Genomic DNA, 18,719 nt, shown 5'->3' with positions numbered 1-18,719 from the left:
CCGGGTTTGGCCGGTAGGGATACCCTTGTCTCATTGTGCACTAGTGACTCCTGTGGCGGGCCGGGTGCAGTGCATGCTGACCAGGTCACTAGGTGTATGGTGTTTCCTCCGACACAATGGTGCTGCTGGCTTCCGAGTTGGATGTGCGCTGTGTTAAGTAGCAGTGCGGCTTGGTTGGGTTGTGTTTTGGAGGATGCATGGCTCTCGACCTTCGTCTCTCCCGAGCCCGTACGGGAGTTTTAGCGATGAGACAAGACAGTAACGACTAACAATTGGATACCACAAAATTGGGGAGAAAAAGGGGGTAAAAAATGTATAAAAAAGTTTGGACGCACCTACTCATTCCAGGTTTCTTCTTTATTTTTACTATTTTGGCATTATCTCAACGAGCTTCATCTGGAATGCTTTTCCAACAGTCTTGAAGGAGTTCCCACATATTCTGAGCACTTGTTGGCTGCTTTTCCTTCACTCTAGTATCCAACTCATCCAAAATCATCTCAATTGGGTTGAGGTCGGGTGACTGTGGAGGTTAGGTCATCTGATGCAGCCCTCCATCACTCTCCTCCTTGGTCAAATAGCACTTACCTAGCCTGGAGGTGTGTTGGGTGACTGTCCTGTTGAAAAACAAATTGTAGTTCCACTAAGCGCAAACCAGATGGGATGGCGTATTGCTGCAGAATGCTTTGGTAGACGTACTGGTTAAGTGTCCCTTGAATTCTAAATAAATTACTGACAGTGTCACCAGCAAAGAACCATCACACCTCCTCCTCCATGCTTCACGGCGGGAACCACACATGCCGAGATCATCCATTCACCTACTCTACGTCATACAAAGACACAGCGGTTGGAACCAAAAATCTCTAATTTGGACTCATCAGACCAAAGGACAGACTTCCACCAGTCTAATGTCCATTGCTCGTGTTTCTTGGACCAAGCAAGTCTCTTCTTATTATTGGTGTCATTTAGTAGTGGTTTCTTTGCAGCAATACAACCTGAAATGCCTGTTTCACACAGTCTCATCTGAACAGTTGATGTTGAGATGTGTCTGTTACTTGAACTCTGTGAAGCATTTATTTGGACTGTCGTCTATTTGCTTATTTGAGCTGTTCTTGCCATTACATGGACTTTTACCAAATAAGGCTATCTTCTGTATACCACCCCTACCTTGTCACAACACAAATGATTGTCTCAAACGTTTTAAGAAGGAAATACATTCCACAAATTAACTTTTATCAAGGCACACCTGTTAATTGGAATGCATTCCAGTTCACCACATCATGAATCTGGTTGAGAGAATGCCAAGAGTGTGCAAAGCTGTCATCAAGGCATAGGGTGGCTACTTTGAAGAATCTCAAATATTAAATATATTTTGATGTGTTTAACACTGTTTTACTACATGATTCCATATGTGTTATTTCATAGTTTTGATGTCTTCACTATTATTCTACAATGTAGAAAATAGTCAAAATAAAGAAAAATCCTTGAATGACTAGGTGTGTCCAAACTTTTAACTGGTACTGTATATATTTAAAAGTTTTATTGTTGGACATTAAAGACTGTAAAAATACTTAACCAGCTACAAGTGATTTTAATTTAAGAAATCTGTTAAAGTATTCCCACACATAATAGAGAGACACATGATCGTATACAAATGTAAGCAAGGTTTGAAATGATGATGTTTTCGTCAAACATTATCTGTTTGTTCTTCTTGCGGTCAATTTGCAGTCTACAAAATATTTGTAATTATGTTCCGGCCCCCCGACCATACGCTCAACAAAAAATCTAGTTGATGATCCCTAATTTAGGTGATGTTGTGCAACCAAGTGAAATGTCTCATTTGGGGTTTTAGGGTGGGTTTCTGCATAGCACTTTGTGACATCGGCTGATGTAAAAAGGGCTTTATAAATAGATTTGATTGATTGATTTTGTACATTTCAGTTTCCTTAAACTGAAGGCTGCAAATGACATAGGCAGACGAGCGCTAAACACTCAGTGTTCAGTTCCCTTTTTAACAGCCTCCACAGGTCATTAAGCTTCTGACTGTCCCAATTCATCAAAGGGCCCACAGCCTTTTTCATTTAACTGTGGCTGCTAAAAAAACAGGTGCTAAATCATGTGTGTCTGTTTTCCTCCAAAAATAACCCATTGCATAAGACAAATGTTAGAGAAAGATAATACAAAAGCGGAATTATAATTGCAGAAGCATGTACTAAAAGCTTTGATTTTATCTTTAGAGATCATGAATATTCATGTACGAATGCACTTACAGATAAAATGACTGACTAATTTCCTTCTAGATGGATGCCTGAGAAACAGACGTTTGCTCTAAAGCACACTTAAATTCAAATGCAGTCTTAAAAATGCTAATTTCCATCTTGGTAAGCATTGTGACTCTTATGAGAGGAAAGTGCAGTTATGTCTAGAGATGGGAGGAGCCCAACTATGACCTCTAAATGACTCCACACATGCAGATGGCTGGTTTAAAAAAAAAAGGTACAGTAGAAATTGCTTCAGGGTGAAGGGGACAAAGGGCATGTCTCAAAGTTCTGATGTTGCTGCCTCTCTTCCTGTCATTGACCTAAAAACTCTGGAGGTGAAATATGGAGGATGCCAGCTGTAGCTCTTTAACTAGGCAAGTCAGTTAAGAACAAATTCTTATTTACAACGACGGCCTACTGGGGAACAGTGGGTTAACAGCAGAATGACACATTTCTACCTTGTCAGCTCAGGGATTCGATCCAGCAACCTTTTGGTTACTGGCCCAACGCTATAACCACTAGGCTACCTGCTATCCCATCACTGCAGTAGAGACAAGGAAAGGAAGCCTCAAGGAGAGGACTACTAAGACACCCATAGGGCACTATAATTTAAAGGAAGTTTAAAGGGCAGATATTATGTAATTACTTCAATTGACTGAAGTACTTATTTCCTTTTTTTAAATCCACTATTATTCCTCATAATTTGTTCTTCAACCATGTCAAATCAAAATCAAACTTTATTTGTCACATGCGCCGAATACAACATGCTACCTTGCAGGCCCTCAACCAACAGTGCAGTCAGGTCTTTAATGATGTCAGGTTTGTGCTAATACCACCTTTCTCCTTTTGTTTGCCTTTTTTATACACTGGAAGGTAAGATTTTTTTCACAGGTGTGAGGTGTTGACGTGTTGTATCTACAGTACTTTTCTGACACACCCTGACTGCCCTACAGTTCCTCTAGCTGCTTGAACTCTATGAGTGCACTCAAGATGAAAGATTCCTCTTGATTAGTCATTCATCATCTTGAGGAAGTTAGTTTAGTGAGATTAAGAAATCACAGAAGTAGATTACAAATGCATTTTAGGAAATGATTGCAAAACAACATCCATCAAAACAATGTCACACCTTGAAAATGTCAAAAAGTATATCTTGAGGCGTTTTAATTGAGCTCCTCCTGTCACACGTTATCTCTGTGAGATATTGCGAAAACAAGCAGAGCCTTGTATGATTATTTTCACAGCTCCACACCATGACATTACACAAGATACTTTTCTCTTGCTAAGGTAACACGCATATGTCTAGTACAGGGGTGTCAAACTCATTCCACGGAGGGCCTAGTGTCTGCAGGTTTTTGGTTTTTCCTTTCAATAAAGCCCTAGACAACCAGGTGTGGGGAGTTCCTGACTAATTAGTGATGTTAATTCATCAATCAAGTACAAGGGAGGAGCGAAAACCCGCAGACACTCGGCCCCCCGTGGAATGAGTTTGACACCTGTGGTCTAGTACCTTCACACTCACGTCACTGTACTGACATGGTTTCAAGTGATATAAGATGAAAAGTTATTACTTGGCCCACTTCTTACCAATTATTGTGGTACAGTATGTTAGGGTTATGATTGTTATGTTGGTACCCCAGGACCACAGTATATTATTTACCATCACTATGTACATAGTATCTGACTCATTACTGGGCCTATAAAAATCCATTGACACCATCTGATCTCCAATCGGTGCCAGATTTAAGCCAACTCGATGACCTAAGGCCTGTCAACAGGTGGGAGGGGAGACAAATTGTAGAACAAACTTTGTCCCGTCAAGCTGAATAGAATGAAAGATGGAGTTTGACAAATGGGGTGACACATGATAGATTGGGCTTGTCAATGGCATCTCAATAGCCAGCAGGGCTCCTGGGTTATTTTAATTCTGTCAACTAAGAGAAACAGCTGAGCAGATGTTTGGCTGCCGTTGGGAAGAAAATTAAAAAGGGTCTCACACCTTTACTGATAACCGGAGGACCTGTCTCCAGACTGCAATTGATTGAGATAAAGATTGGTTGATAAATTCGGCCTCCCTTCAGGCGCTGCTGTAGCTCAATCTTTACCTTGTTTTCGGTTTGTCCTTTTCCCACCCTGACTGTATTATCAGTAGCTATGCACGTGTTAGCACTAGCACGGACTGTTGCCAAAGGGATGATAGCCCGTTGCTAATGTTTCCAAATGTATCACCTCATGATTTACACCGTCCTTGCGTTAATAGGATTGGGAGTGAAAAGCCTGAGACAATATTAAGCTTTTTATATCTGATAGTGTCATTCTGCATTGTCAGACAGTCATGGCCGCCAATGAGACAGACCTAGCCTTGCTCCATTACAATCAGTCGGCTAAATCAATATGCCTTCATCAATAAAAAGGAGATTCCCGAATACATTGACAGGCCATCTGCACCGTGCACCACACGTATCTCCAGAACACAGTTGCTCAAATCATTACAGTGAGTCTTACCGAAGAGCTAGCTAACAGCCCACTGTGCATTTCATTCCATTTGGGCTCTGGGAAATGGATACCCCTCCCAGGGGAGCTAGTGTGGGTACTGCAAGGGGCAGCATATGTGTAGTGTACTGAAAACCTATTTGTGCTTTGGAAAAAGCCATGCATTCTCCAAATAGTATGTGTGATTGGGTTACGGACTCCGTATGCTAGTGGCATACTGTCATATATCAAATCCCACCATGTGCAAGGCGATATAATCCAGCTACTCAGGACACTGGTGAACCCGTGATTCCTGGGACAGGTGCTTTTTTACTTTTCCTATAAATGTATTATGGCTGGCATATTTCTGGTCTTAGGTTAATGGTTTCTCGATTTTTCTCACTCAGTTCAGATGACACCCAAGGCAGAAACAGTCAGGATTTGATTTCTATAGATCCACTTGAATTATAGTATAGCTTAAATAAGTGGAACTGAGAGCAAGCAAGACAGAAACAAAATATGAACCATATTATGTGCACTCATTGTACCTACCTCTAGACTTCAAGGTGTGTCATAGGAACCACGCATGGACCCAAAGCTAAGTCATTGAAAATGGCGTGGAACTATGCATGATTAATCATCATTTTGAACTGCATTAAGCTCCCCTCCTCACTCACTCACTCACTCACTCACTCACTCACTCACTCACTCACTCACTCACTAGCTATATGAGGCCAGGCATGTGAGAACAACTGATGAGGGGCTCCTGTAAAACTCTTAACAGTATATAAGCTCTTTACGTAACCCCATAAGAGACAGTGGAAGGAATAAAGGGCTAATACTTATTTTCCATGTTCAGACTTCACATCTCAACCTGCAGCGAGAAGTTGATCTTGCTCTGATATCATAATTCATGCGTAGCAGATCATGCATCACTATCTCTCAGACTTACATTAGAAATTAGCTCAGTTGAGATAATAAATGCCTCAAAAAATGTACAGCATATCCAATAACTGTGAGGAGAGGACTTTGTTTGCTGTGTTTCAAACATAGTGGCACCTTCAGATTGTTACAATGGAGAAGAACATGCGGGTGGAACAGAGGGATTGGAACCAAATTGCTGGGTCAGTAGCATATTTTCCTACCAGTGAGTGTCTTTCATCTCAGTCCTGCCACCCTGAATCATGCAAAAAGTGAGGCTGCATTGTTATTTTTTGGTGTGTGTGGGCTGCTGGAGGCATATATTGAAGTCACACTTGTAAAACAATCATAGATTTCTTCAGGAAATCCATGATCACAATGGGAGTTGTCAGGAATCATTTATCAGAATGGTCATTTGTGAATACAGTAGTCTGGTTTTCTGTCTGGTCAATGATTGAAACAAAACGTCTTTACATGTCACATCTGAGTAATTCATGTTCTGTGAACATTTAACATAGCGACCACCGACCAGTCCCTCACTAACCAGCTGTGATTTCCTACCAAAGCAATAAAACTTTGTTCCCTTCTCTGCAACACGCAAGCACAGAATCAACAGCAAATGTTGGCTACCATGCTGTGTTGTCATGTGTTGCTGCCATGCTATGTTGTCGTCTTAGGTCTCTTTATGTAGTGTTGTGTTGTCTCTCTTGTCGTGATGTGTGTTTTGTCCTATATTTTGATTTAATTTATTTTTAATCCCAGCCCCCATACCCACAGGAGGCCTTTTGCCTTTAGTTAGGCCGTCATTGTAAATAGGAATTTGTTCTTAACTGACTTGCCTAGTTAAATAAAGGTTAAATAAAATAAAAATCCATCTGTATATTAGAAGCCACAGCTGCACAACATTTCAGTACTTGTCCGGGGTCATGCTCCTTGTCAATCAATCGCAAGGTGACGGCTGAGCCCCACGCAGTGAAGAGGAGATGGAACAGGACACTTTCAAATAGTTCTCTGACAGGGGTCGATGACATCTGCCAAACTATGTAGACATACCCTCCAGAGATGGTAACCAAGGTCAACTCATCACATCTACCCTCTGCCAAAATTGTAAGTCCAATGGAATTCAGTTTGCTTTCAAAACAGCTAATATCCCCCACAGACGGCTTAAGTCTATGTTAGTGCAGGGCTGTTCCAGCGATGTACTAATCGCAGGTTGACGTTTATTGTCATGGGTCTTGCCCTGGAGGCAGAACTGCACGGTTTCTGCTAGATCGGCCATCTCCAAAGTCAAAATTGGCTATATCATAAAAATTCATGAAAGCTAAAATGAGCTTTCGGTCTTAATTTAAGGTTAGGGTTAGACATTGGGATTAGTAGTGTGGTTAAGGTTAGGGTTAAGGTTAGGGTTCAAATCAGATTTTATGACTTTGTGGCTGTACCAGCTAGTGACCACTCTGCAGAGCTGCCTCCAGTACATTAGTCCTTTCAATAAATGCCAACCTGCGTACTAATCCTTAAACACAGTTACAGATAACCCAAATGTAATAAGTTTGGAAACGTCAATATGAGCTACATTGAGAGGAAGCAACCGCATGAAAAATGCTTTAATTACCCAACAGTAATGCACTGATTATGCCAACAGTAATATTTACACGCCATATTTAATTCTCTCGTGTAGTCGTTTCAGAAATGCTTTCTCCTCAAGACATTTCCCAAGGAAATGTCGGCCTATGCAATGTTTCATGTAATGACACAATAGTTACATGTAGCCTATTTCACCTCAACGACCCGAGTAAGGTCAATTTTTTTGAAAATGCCAAATTGATTATTTCAAGTGTGCAATGAGCACATAAACCACTGGCAGAAGTGCAGCTGAGAGACAAGAGGCTTGAGGAAAAGATGCTGCCCAGCAGTAGATGACAGGTATTTGCGCTGACAGGTTATCCTGACTTGAGGCAGACATACTCCACCCTTCATGTCTAGACCGCACCGGGCAGACTTTCTTCTCTCTCAAAAATGTCAATGTTAGCGTTGGGCTATTTACAGTGGCGTGTTTATATGACCAAATTTATGTGCTCTTGATATTTTTGTCTCCTCTGGGAAACGTGGTGCTTGGACTCGGTGGTCGGCTCCAAACCGAATAGATTTTCAGCTCTAGGCCTAATTCAAAGAAAGAATAGATAAAGAAACACTTGCTATATTGGATGAGCTGTAGCAATTGTTCAAAGGCAGCTGATAACATTCATTAACTTCTACTGCTATCTAAGAATCTCTCTTGAATTTAAGTTTCAATGAGGCATTTCATTTTGCAGGAAATAAGGAGTCTCTTAAAATGGAGCAATAGGTTTTCATGTCCATGTTCCTGGTCTAGGATTGGTTGGCTTTGTGTCTCGACAGTAATTAAGTCACTGGTTCACAGGTGTAAACATGCAAAAAGTTACAATGAAATTGCCCAAATTGAAGATCTAAAACTGTAATACGAACATGACACTGCTATTCATAATTTGCATGAATCCATAACTGTCATTGACACTCAGCATGCTGGCTATAGTTTGGGTCTGTAAGGCCTTGACTGGTAGATTAAGTTGAGGACACAGATGTTCCCTATCCACATAGTATAGGAAGACTATTCTCCACTTACTCTTTAAAAGGACAAGAAGGGAATGTATTGTGATAGAAAAAGAAAAGGCATGCGCCGTTACAGAACTGTGGCTGGATGGGTGACCCTCCCCACAGGGACATATCAATGAGAATGTCAAGATTTTTTTTTTTGTGTCCTCGAAAAAAAAGACACTCAGGGTGCTGACCTGAAAAGGACATTGATTCTGCTGAAAACAACCGGGCCTTACAAAGTACCTGGGGGTAATGTTGATACTGCAAGTGAGAGAGAAGCCACCGCCTGCCTGGAGAGGCTTTTCTCTGCCAATGCAGAGCTTAAAAACCTGTGACCCAGTTCCCTTGAGAAACTCCCTCCTGCTTGGGGAGAATGTACACTCGCTGCCCAAAATGACAAACAGCAGGCAGGCGGTGGCATGCTCGCCTGCCAAATACAGTTCTCCGACGTTCAAGTTGTGCTGACAGCAAAAACATAGACACTGTTATCTACTGTTAGTCCTCACTTGAGACTCTGAGGTGGTGAGAGGGGAACAAGTCTACATGGACTGCTTGTGGAGAGAATGACTGTGTTTGGTGTCTCAGTGAGGAAAGGCTCTTGTGTGGTCAGTATATTTTCTGGTCTATTTGTGTTGCAATGTCCTTACAAGTGGGTAAAAAATTACCCATTTTACTTTTAGGCATTTTTTTGTTGTCAGTGTAGGCCGACTACCTTAGTGCGAGTAACTAACTGTACATTGCTACAGTACATTAGTTCACCCTGAGAAACATAGAGAAACATCTGAACCGTATTAAAGAATAACTTGATATTCCAAATCCTTTTGGTGTTGTTTCACCAGTTTACAGCTATCCCGTAATTTCAAATAAAATAAACTTAACCACTATGGGATCCACTTAACACAACAACAGACTGGTACCGTGAATCCCAGCTGACAAACTGGTAGCTGTCAACAGACTGGGCTAACAGCTATATTCACCACCCTAGTGAGTCCAGCACACATTGGATAATCATTGCCTGATAGGGAGAGGTGTTACTTCCTAACCAGAGCAAAACATGCAATATGCTGACTTCAACAAATCCCACACCACACACAAGGCTATGGGTTTGATTTTTGGAAATTATGCTTGTCTCTGTATGGAACTACACAGTACATTAAGTTTAAAAAAAGTTTGTCAAATCTCCAGATAGATAAGGGCCAGAGAGTGACTTGAGACTTGCAAGAATAACTTCAAGTTTGATGCAACTATCCATTGACGTCAACGCATGAAACGAAAGTTCCACCTCCATGTATAGCTACATCTCAAGTCCTATTCATGGTCTGAAGTGACCTAACATACTACAGACCATTATGCATGTTGGTTCCTTATCGTCTGTTTGTTTGTTTGTATCGGGACCTATTGAATGCACAATGCACTTCTGTATCCCCAGACTAGAGGTCAACCGATTAATCGGAATGGCAGATTAATTAGGGCCGATTTCAAGTTTTCATAACAATCGGTAATCGGCATTTTTGGACACCGATTATGGCCGATTACATTGCACTCCACGAGGAGACTGCCCGGTAGGCTGACTACCTGTTATGTGAGTGCAGCAAGGAGCCAAGGTAAGGTGCTAGCTAGCATTAAACATATCTTATAAAAAACAATCAATCTTAACATAATCACTAGTTAACTACACATGGTTGATGATATTACTAGTTTGTCTAGTTTGTCCTGCGTTGCATATAATCGATGCGGTGCCTGTTAATGTATCATTGAATCACAGCCTACTTCGCCAAACGGGTGATTTAATAAGCGCATTCGCGAAAAAAGCACTGTCATTGCACCAATGTGTACCTAACCATAAACATTAACGCCTTTCTTAAAATCAATACACAAGTTTATATTTTTAAACCTGCATATTTAGTTAATATTGCCTGCTAACATGAATTTCTTTTAACTAGAGAAATTGTGTCACTTCTCTTGTGTTCAGGGTATATGCAGCAGTTTGAGCTGCCTGGCTCGTTGCGAACTGTGTGAAGACCATTTCTTCCTAACAAAGACAGCCAACTTCGCCAAACGGGAGATGATTTAACAAAAGCGCATTTGCGAAAAAAGCACAATCGTTGCACGAATGTACCTAACTATAAACATCAATGCCTTTCTTAAAATCAATACACAGAAGTATATATTTTTAAACCTGCATATTTAGGTCAAAGAAATTCATGTTAGCAGGCAATATTATCTAGGGAAATTGTGTCACTTCTCTTGCGTTCATTGCACGCAGAGTCAGGGTATATGCAACAGTTTGGGCCGCCTGGCTCATTGCGAACTAATTTGCCAGAATTTTACATAATTATGACATAACACTGAAGGTTGTGCAATGTAACAGCAATATTTAGGCTTATGGATGCCACCCGTTAGATAAAATAAGGAACGGTTCCATATTTCACTGAAAGAATAAACGTTTTGTTTTCGAAATGATGGTTTCCAGATTTGACCATATTAATGACCTAAGGCTTGTATTTCTGTGTGTTTTATATTATAATTAAGTCTATGATTTGATAGAGCAGTCTGACTGAGCGGTGGTAGGCAGCAGCAGGCTCGTACGCATTCATTCAAACAGCCCTTCCTGCGTTTGCCAGCAGCTCTTCGCAATGCTTCAAGCATTGTGCTGTTTATGACTTCAAGCCTATCAACTCCCGAGATTAGGCTGGCAATACTAAAGTACCTATTAGAACATCCAATAGTCAAAGGTACATGAAATACAAATGGTATAGAGAGAAATAGTCCTATAATAACTACAACCTAAAACTTCTTACCTGGGAATATTGAAGACTCATGTTAAAAGGAACCACCAGCTTTCATATGTTCTCATGTTCTGAGCAAGGAACTTAAACATTAGCTTTTTTACATGGCACATATTGCACTTTTACTTTCTTCTCCAACACTTTGTTTTTGCATTATTTAAACTAAATTGAACATGTTTCATTATTTATTTGAGACTAAATAGATTTTATTGATGTATTATATTAAGTTAAAATAAAAGTGTTCATTGTTCATTCAGTATTGTTGTAATTGTCATTATTACAAATATATATATGCAAAAATCAGCCAATTAATCGGTATCGGCTTTTTTTGGTCCTCCAATAATAGGTATCGGTATCGGCGTTGAAAAATCATAATCGGTCAACTTCTACCCCAGACATCCATGTATATTTGAAAAGCTGCACATTTCCATTGGCATGTGATTTCTATTAACCTCCCGTAATCCCCTAATCTGTCTGTTTCAGAACAGCAGCCCCTGTGATCATTGGCATGTCTTGCATGTTCCTCGGCTTCCTGGACTGGTGCTGAAAGAGGCTACACTAGATTATCCCTAGGTAATCTGCATCTCGTACTAAAATCTGCAGCTGGGTTCTTGAATCTTTGGAAAAATAGTTTCAGAAGTTTGATTTTGAGGCAGTTTCATTTGGCTGACAATGCAATGCCAACACTCACTTATCAACTGCAAGATCGTGGAAAAGACACTGTAAACATTTAAGCATATTAACAAAATGTTAATTCATCAAGAAACAATCCAACCTGAAACCCAAAGTGTAATAAGCTACAATACAAGGTGAAGTGGTTTAATTAGTGGCTGAGCCTCCCTCACTGGAGATGTGAGCCAAGTGGAACAGAATGAGAATGTCATGGCCGATCGTTACTGCCTGACACACCAAGCGAAAAGGACTCCATCTTCTGTAATAAAGATGAAAGCCTATGTATCAGGTTGCATAACAACAGTCAACAACAACAGTTCCCTTGGAGAAAGTTACTGTAGTACAGGGACTGCACTAGCAGCCATGCTGAGACTGATAGTAGAGTGACCATACTAGCAACCATGCCAAGACTGATAGTAGAGGGACCACACTAGCAACCATGCTGAGACTGATAGTATAGGGACCACACTAGCAACCATGCTGAGACTGATAGTATAGGGACCACACTAGCAACCATGCTGAGACTGATAGTAGAGGGACCACACTAGCAACCATGCTGAGACTGATAGTAGCGGGACCACACTAGCAACCATGCTGAGACTGATAGTATAGGGACCACACTAGCAACCATGCTTAGACTAATAGTAGAGGGACCACACTAGCAACCATGCTGAGACTGATAGTAGAGGGACCACACTAGCAACCATGCTGAGACTGATAGTAGAGGGACCACACTAGCAACCATGCTGAGACTAATAGTAGAGGGACCACACTAGCAACCATGCTGAGACTGATAGTAGAGGGACCACACTAGCAACCATGCTGAGACTGATAGTAGAGGGACCACACTAGCAACCATGCTGAGACTAATAAATAGAGGGACCACACTAGAAACCATGCTGAGACTGATAGTAGAGGGACCACACTAGCAACCATGCTGAGACTGATAGTAGAGGGACCACACTAGCAACCATGCTGAGACTAATAAATAGAGGGACCACACTAGAAACCATGCTGAGACTGATAGTAGAGGGACCACACTAGCAACCATGCCAAGACTGATAGTAGAGGGACCACACTAGCAACCATGCTGAGACTGATAGTAGAGGGACCACACTAGCAACCATGCCGAGAATGATAGTAGAGGGACCACACTAGCAACCATGCTGAGACTAATAAATAGAGGGACCACACTAACAACCATGCTGAGAATAATAGTAGAGGGACCACACTAACAACCATGCTGAGACTGATAGTATAGGGACCACACTAGCAACCATGCTGAGACTGATAGTAGAGGGACCACACTAGCAACCATGCAGAGACTGATAGTAGAGGGACCACACTAGCAACCAAGCTGAGACTGACAGTAGAGGGACCACACTAGCAACCATGCCGAGACTGATAGTAGAGGGACCACACTAGCAACCATGCTGAGACTGATAGTAGAGGGACCACACTAGCAACCATGCTGAGACTAATAGTAGAGGGAACACACTAGCAACCATGCTGAGACTAATAGTATAGAGACCACACTAACAACCATGCTGAGACTGATAGTATAGGGAACACACTAGCAACCATGCTGAGACTAATAGTAGAGGGACCACACTAGCAACCATGCTGAGACTGATAGTAGAGGGAACACACTAGCAACCATGCTGAGACTAATAGTAGAGGGACCACACTAGCAACCATGCTGAGACTGATAGTAGAGTGAACACACTAGCAACCATGCTGAGACTGATAGTATAGGGACCACACTAGCAACCATGCTGAGACTGATAGTAGAGGGAACACACTAGCAACCATGCTGAGACTAATAGTAGAGGGACCACACTAGCAACCATGCTGAGACTGATAGTAGAGTGAACACACTAGCAACCATGCTGAGACTGATAGTATAGGGACCACACTAGCAACCATGCTGAGACTGATAGTATAGGGACCACACTAGCAACCATGCTGAGACTAATAGTAGAGGGACCACACTAGCAACCATGCTGAGACTGATAGTATAGGGACCACACTAGCAACCATGCTGAGACTGATAGTAGAGGGAACACACTAGCAACCATGCTGAGACTGATAGTAGAGGGAACACACTAACAACCATGCTGAGACTGATAGTATAGGGACCACACTAGCAACCATGCTGAGACTAATAGTAGAGGGACCACACTAGCAACCATGCTGAGACTAATAGTAGAGGGACCACACTAGCAACCATGCTGAGACTAATAGTAGAGGGACCACACTAGCAACCATGCTGAGACTAATAGTAGAGGGAACACACTAACAACCATGCTGAGACTGATAGTAGAGGGAACACACTAGCAACCATGCTGAGACTGATAGTAGAGGGAACACACTAACAACCATGCTGAGACTGATAGTAGAGGGACCACACTAACAACCATGCTGAGACTGATAGTAGAGGGACCACACTAGCAACCATGCTGAGACTAATAGTAGAGGGACCACACTAGCAACCATGCTGAGACTAATAGTAGAGGGACCACACTAGCAACCATGCTGAGACTAATAGTAGAGGGACCACACTAGCAACCATGCTGAGACTAATAGTAGAGGGACCACACTAGCAACCATGCTGAGACTAATAGTAGAGGGACCACACTAGCTGATAGTAGAGGGACCACACTAGCAACCATGCTGAGACTAATAGTAGAGGGACCACACTAGCAACCATGCTGAGACTAATAGTAGAGGGACCACACTAGCTGATAGTAGAGGGACCACACTAGCAACCATGCTGAGACTAATAGTAGAGGGAACACACTAACAACCATGCTGAGACTGATAGTAGAGTGACTGCAACTCTCCCAGGACTGTCACTCTCCCAGTAACCACCACTAAACATGCCAGATAGGGCTAGCTTTCAGTATCAAATTGTCGCCGAGCATTAGCAATCAACCACACTGGAGCGCTGGTGAAACACTCACACGTCAGAGCCAAAGGTTACCGTTAGCCAGGGCCTTTATTATCGTTCAATGTGTGGCCACTGTTTGCCAATGGAGGAGCAGCATGCAGGAATGCGAGGTATGGAAATTAGGTGTTTGGGGTGAAGGGTAGCCTAGCGGATGGTTGACAGTTCGAATCCTGTGTCTAACGGGAAAAATGGGGCGGGAAGTGAGCTAGCAACCAGATGGTTGCTGGTATCAAATTCTAGATGCCATTGCCTGCCGTTGTGCCCTTGAGCAAGGCACTTAACCCCCCACAACGACAGGTCCCCGGGTGCCCAGTGTGGCAGCCCCCTGCACCAGTCCAAAACCTGTATATGTATATGTATGTGTATGTATTTGTGCCTTTCTGAGGGGTTGGGTTAGAAGTGAAAGTCACATTTCGGTTGGACCTTATGTGCAATTGACCAATAAAGTGATCTTACTCTTAAGAAGAATGTTTAATGTTTTAAGTAAGACATAGGGTGACATATGAATTACCACAACATGTGGGGGCTGTGCATTAGAAACTATTTTTGTTGTTAGTGACACTGTAACTATATGGTAATGACGCTGGTAAGTATTGAATAAACAAAGTTTGAGATAGTGAATCAGAATTAGTGTAAAGCAAAAATCTGCAAACAGTTTACATATAATAAACGAATGGAAAGAGTACATTGCTATACGCCGCCTAGTGTATGCTTCATCAAATAATGTTAAAATAACTGCAAAATTACCTGGATGCAAAAGCTAGTTATGAATTTATGCACAGGTGTGCACATCCATGCACATAGGCACACACACACACCTCATCACAACAACAGATTGATTCCAAGTTCCACATGCTGGAAAGAATAAATTATTTGCAGAGATTATTAATTGGACAGTCTCTTACAATTTATGTATGTCTTATCACCACATTTATTTGACTTTAAAAGGGGAAATAACAACAAAACAAAAAACTATTTGACAATCTAAATCAGTGGGGTTCAGAGAATAAGCAAATTACATCACCTGGAATGACTACCATTGAATGAATGGAGCCTTTTACGATCATAGAGAAAACCTCTCTCAGGGGACATTACATTTCAGAGGGGTTTCCCCCTTAAACACACACGGGCACACTTGAAAGGTAAAGGTAATAATATCCACTTCCTATCCTGGATAATGCTGTTTGAACTGAATAAAACGTATTCATTCATTGCTGTTTAAACTCAAGCAAGATGTGCTTTGTAAGAGGAGTATGTTTGAGTTCTGGAAGTTTATGTATGAGCAGGAATGGATATGTGAGAATTGTTAAAGTTCTTTATTTCCAACTCAACCCATGTTAAAAGTGACAGCTAAACACACATTCAAAACACGCAACTTACCGTTTTGTTCCTTTAAACTTGGTTGTTGGAATTTGCTGACATGACTTGATTCAGCTTCTGAGCCATGTTGTTGGAGAAGCGATACAAACAGGATTAATAATGGAAGGATCATTTGGATTAGTGGTGGACAGCGATTACAAAACACTGTTGATGAGACGTTTAGTATCACCATGCACAAACGTTGTTTGGATGACAACAATGCTGTTTTGGACACATTTGTAGCGGATAAACGCAGAGTAAAATCGACATAATCTCATCCAAATACGGAGTCCTTTGAAAAAAAATGAAACGTCAAAAAAATCCCGTAATATCCACAAAAAAATAACTTTGAAACCAACGGCCGTCTCGCAAGACAAACTGGTTCCGATGCAAGTGCGCACCTGTGGAGTATATGGAAAATTGGCTTGGAAGTTAGAAAGTCACTGCTGCGCTTGAACTAAATCACATATCCACTTTAAAGTTCCAACAAAGGCACCGAAGTACTTATATATTGAGTGAAATAAATCGTAAATTCTTAAATCTTGAACTTTTTGTCCAATGAGAAGTGCGATACTGTTGCCTGCGCGCGACATTCATTAGTTTCCAAAGTCTCCGCCGTCTGCAAGTCCAATCCACAGATTTGCAGGCATTACAATAAACTTCACATTAACCGCAGATACCACAAGAGTGCAGTGCAATTCGATACAGTTTGTACAGTGGATGATATTGCAGAGCACACATAACTCCAGTTGTTTGGTGAGGTCTTGGCTCAGTGGCTGTTGACTGGAACTAAACTATGCTGGAGACTGGAGCTAAACTGTCGCTAAAAGTGAGACGACAAGGTCTGGATTTTTGGAAAAGTAGACTGCCAACTGAACTGACGACACAACAGGTGCTATACAAAAAGTAAAACTTCCTAGTGAAGAAAACTACACGGGAAGTTAACTATTCAGTTGCTGCAGCTCTCCTGGTGTATGTCCAGCTAGCACATTTGGTTCCTTGGAAGTTGTGGGAACATACGTTTTTGGTTTCCAGTTGGTTCTGGGAACAAAGCCATAAAACGGGTAAAACATAATGTTTTCTAAACGTTCTGAGAACGAAAGTGAACATTTCGCCTGTTCTGGGAAGTAAATGTTTAGGTTGCAGGGAGATTCTCAGAACGTTTTACTATCGTTAAAGTTACCTGAAAGTTTTCCTGGGAGGTTTTATTAACGCTCTGAGAGCGAAAATTTTAGGCAATTTGGAGTTTTTTGAATAACTTCCTTAAATCTTTCACTGAATGTTTCAATAAGACTTTTAATAACACTGCTAGCTTATTTTGGGTTAACTTTTAAACTCCACGCACAGACAGGGCACATGGAAATTAATTCCCTTAGGCATTTTTTTTATTTGTATTTTTTATTTAACCAGGTAGGCAAGTTGAGAACAAGTTCTCATTTACAATTGCGACCTGGCCAAGATAAAGCAAAGCAGTTCGACACATACAACAACACAGAGTTACACATGGAGTAAAACAAACATACAGTCAACAATACAGTAGAAAAATAAGTCTATATACAATGTGAGCAAATGAGGTGAGATAAGGGAGGTAAAGGCAAAAAAAGGCCATGGTGGCGGAGTAAATACAATATAGCAAGTAAAACACTGGAATGGTAGATTTGCAGTGGAAGAATGTGCAAAGGCATTAATCCTGCCAACACATTTATTTTTTATTGTGACACAGCATGAGTGAGATTTGAACCTATAATCTTCTGTTCTGTATTTGTCATTTAGCAGACACTCTTATCCAGAGCAATTTACAGTTACTGCATTTGTTTTAAGATAGCTAGGTGGAACAACCACAAATCACAGTTAAAGTAAGTACAATTTTCTTCAATAAAGTTGCTATCAAGTCAGACCCAGTAAGGGGTAAAAAGGTAAAGTGTGAGTGTTAGTTCACAAAAAGTTCACAAAAAGGGGGTGCTGTGGGATAATTTAAGATACTCTTTGAAGAGGCAGGGTTTCAGATGTTTTCGGGAAGATGGGCAGGGACTCTGCTGTCCTAGCTTCACGGGGAAGCTGGTTCCAGCATTGGGGTGCTTATAATCTTCTGTTCTCTGTCCATGGAATTATTCCAGTGCGCCACCAGGATGGAGCTAGCGTGCCATGTTTTTTTTTATGCATACAAAGCTGTTCATTTTAGTCTATTAAACAGACCCCATTTCAAGGAAACAAGATCAGGTGTGGCCAATTACTGGGCTCAGCCATCACACATTAACACACTTAACAAGATAGAGGATAGAGAGAGTTCTGTTGATGCTGAGAATGGAATGTAGAGTATATGTTTAAGTGATAATGCCAGAGAAGCCGGTGTTTGAAGGAAATATTGGCACGGGTATTGTTAGGCCCGAGACGAAGTCGCCAATATATCCTTCAAACACCGGCTTCGAGGGCATTATCACTTTTATACAACGGGTTACCAACATATTCAAATAATGATTGACATGTTTTCATTATAAATGTTATTTTGATTAATTTATTCATACGATTTCATCCTTCCACAAGATATAGTCCCGACCCTAATCTAGGGTTGCTACCCAAGCAGGCTGGTCGTTCGTTCTATCGGTTCGGTTGCTAGAGACGCGACCCATTCGTACAGACTTTTTGTTCTGTATAGCTCGTTCTAAATGTTCCATTGCTATACTATAC

The 18,719-nt window shown here is 41.4% G+C and overlaps 1 protein-coding gene across 1 annotated transcript in view; it reads right to left on the bottom strand.

The window, feature by feature from the left end:
• Positions 1 to 17,019, bottom strand: part of LOC129858258 (platelet-derived growth factor C-like) — a 74,550-nt gene extending 57,531 nt beyond the window's left edge. Inside the window, exon 1 of the mRNA XM_055927377.1 lies at positions 16,053 to 17,019. Within this exon, the coding sequence (XP_055783352.1) occupies positions 16,053 to 16,224 (172 nt within the window). The 5' untranslated portion in view covers positions 16,225 to 17,019. The remainder of the gene's footprint in view (positions 1 to 16,052) is intronic.
• Between the last annotated feature and the right edge of the window lie 1,700 nt (positions 17,020 to 18,719).

The sequence above is a fragment of the Salvelinus fontinalis genome, chromosome 6, assembly GCF_029448725.1.
Source record: "Salvelinus fontinalis isolate EN_2023a chromosome 6, ASM2944872v1, whole genome shotgun sequence".
NCBI lineage: Eukaryota > Metazoa > Chordata > Actinopteri > Salmoniformes > Salmonidae > Salvelinus > Salvelinus fontinalis.
The sequence above is the reverse complement of the archived record's forward strand: the minus strand, read 5'-3'. Positions and strand labels throughout refer to the sequence as shown.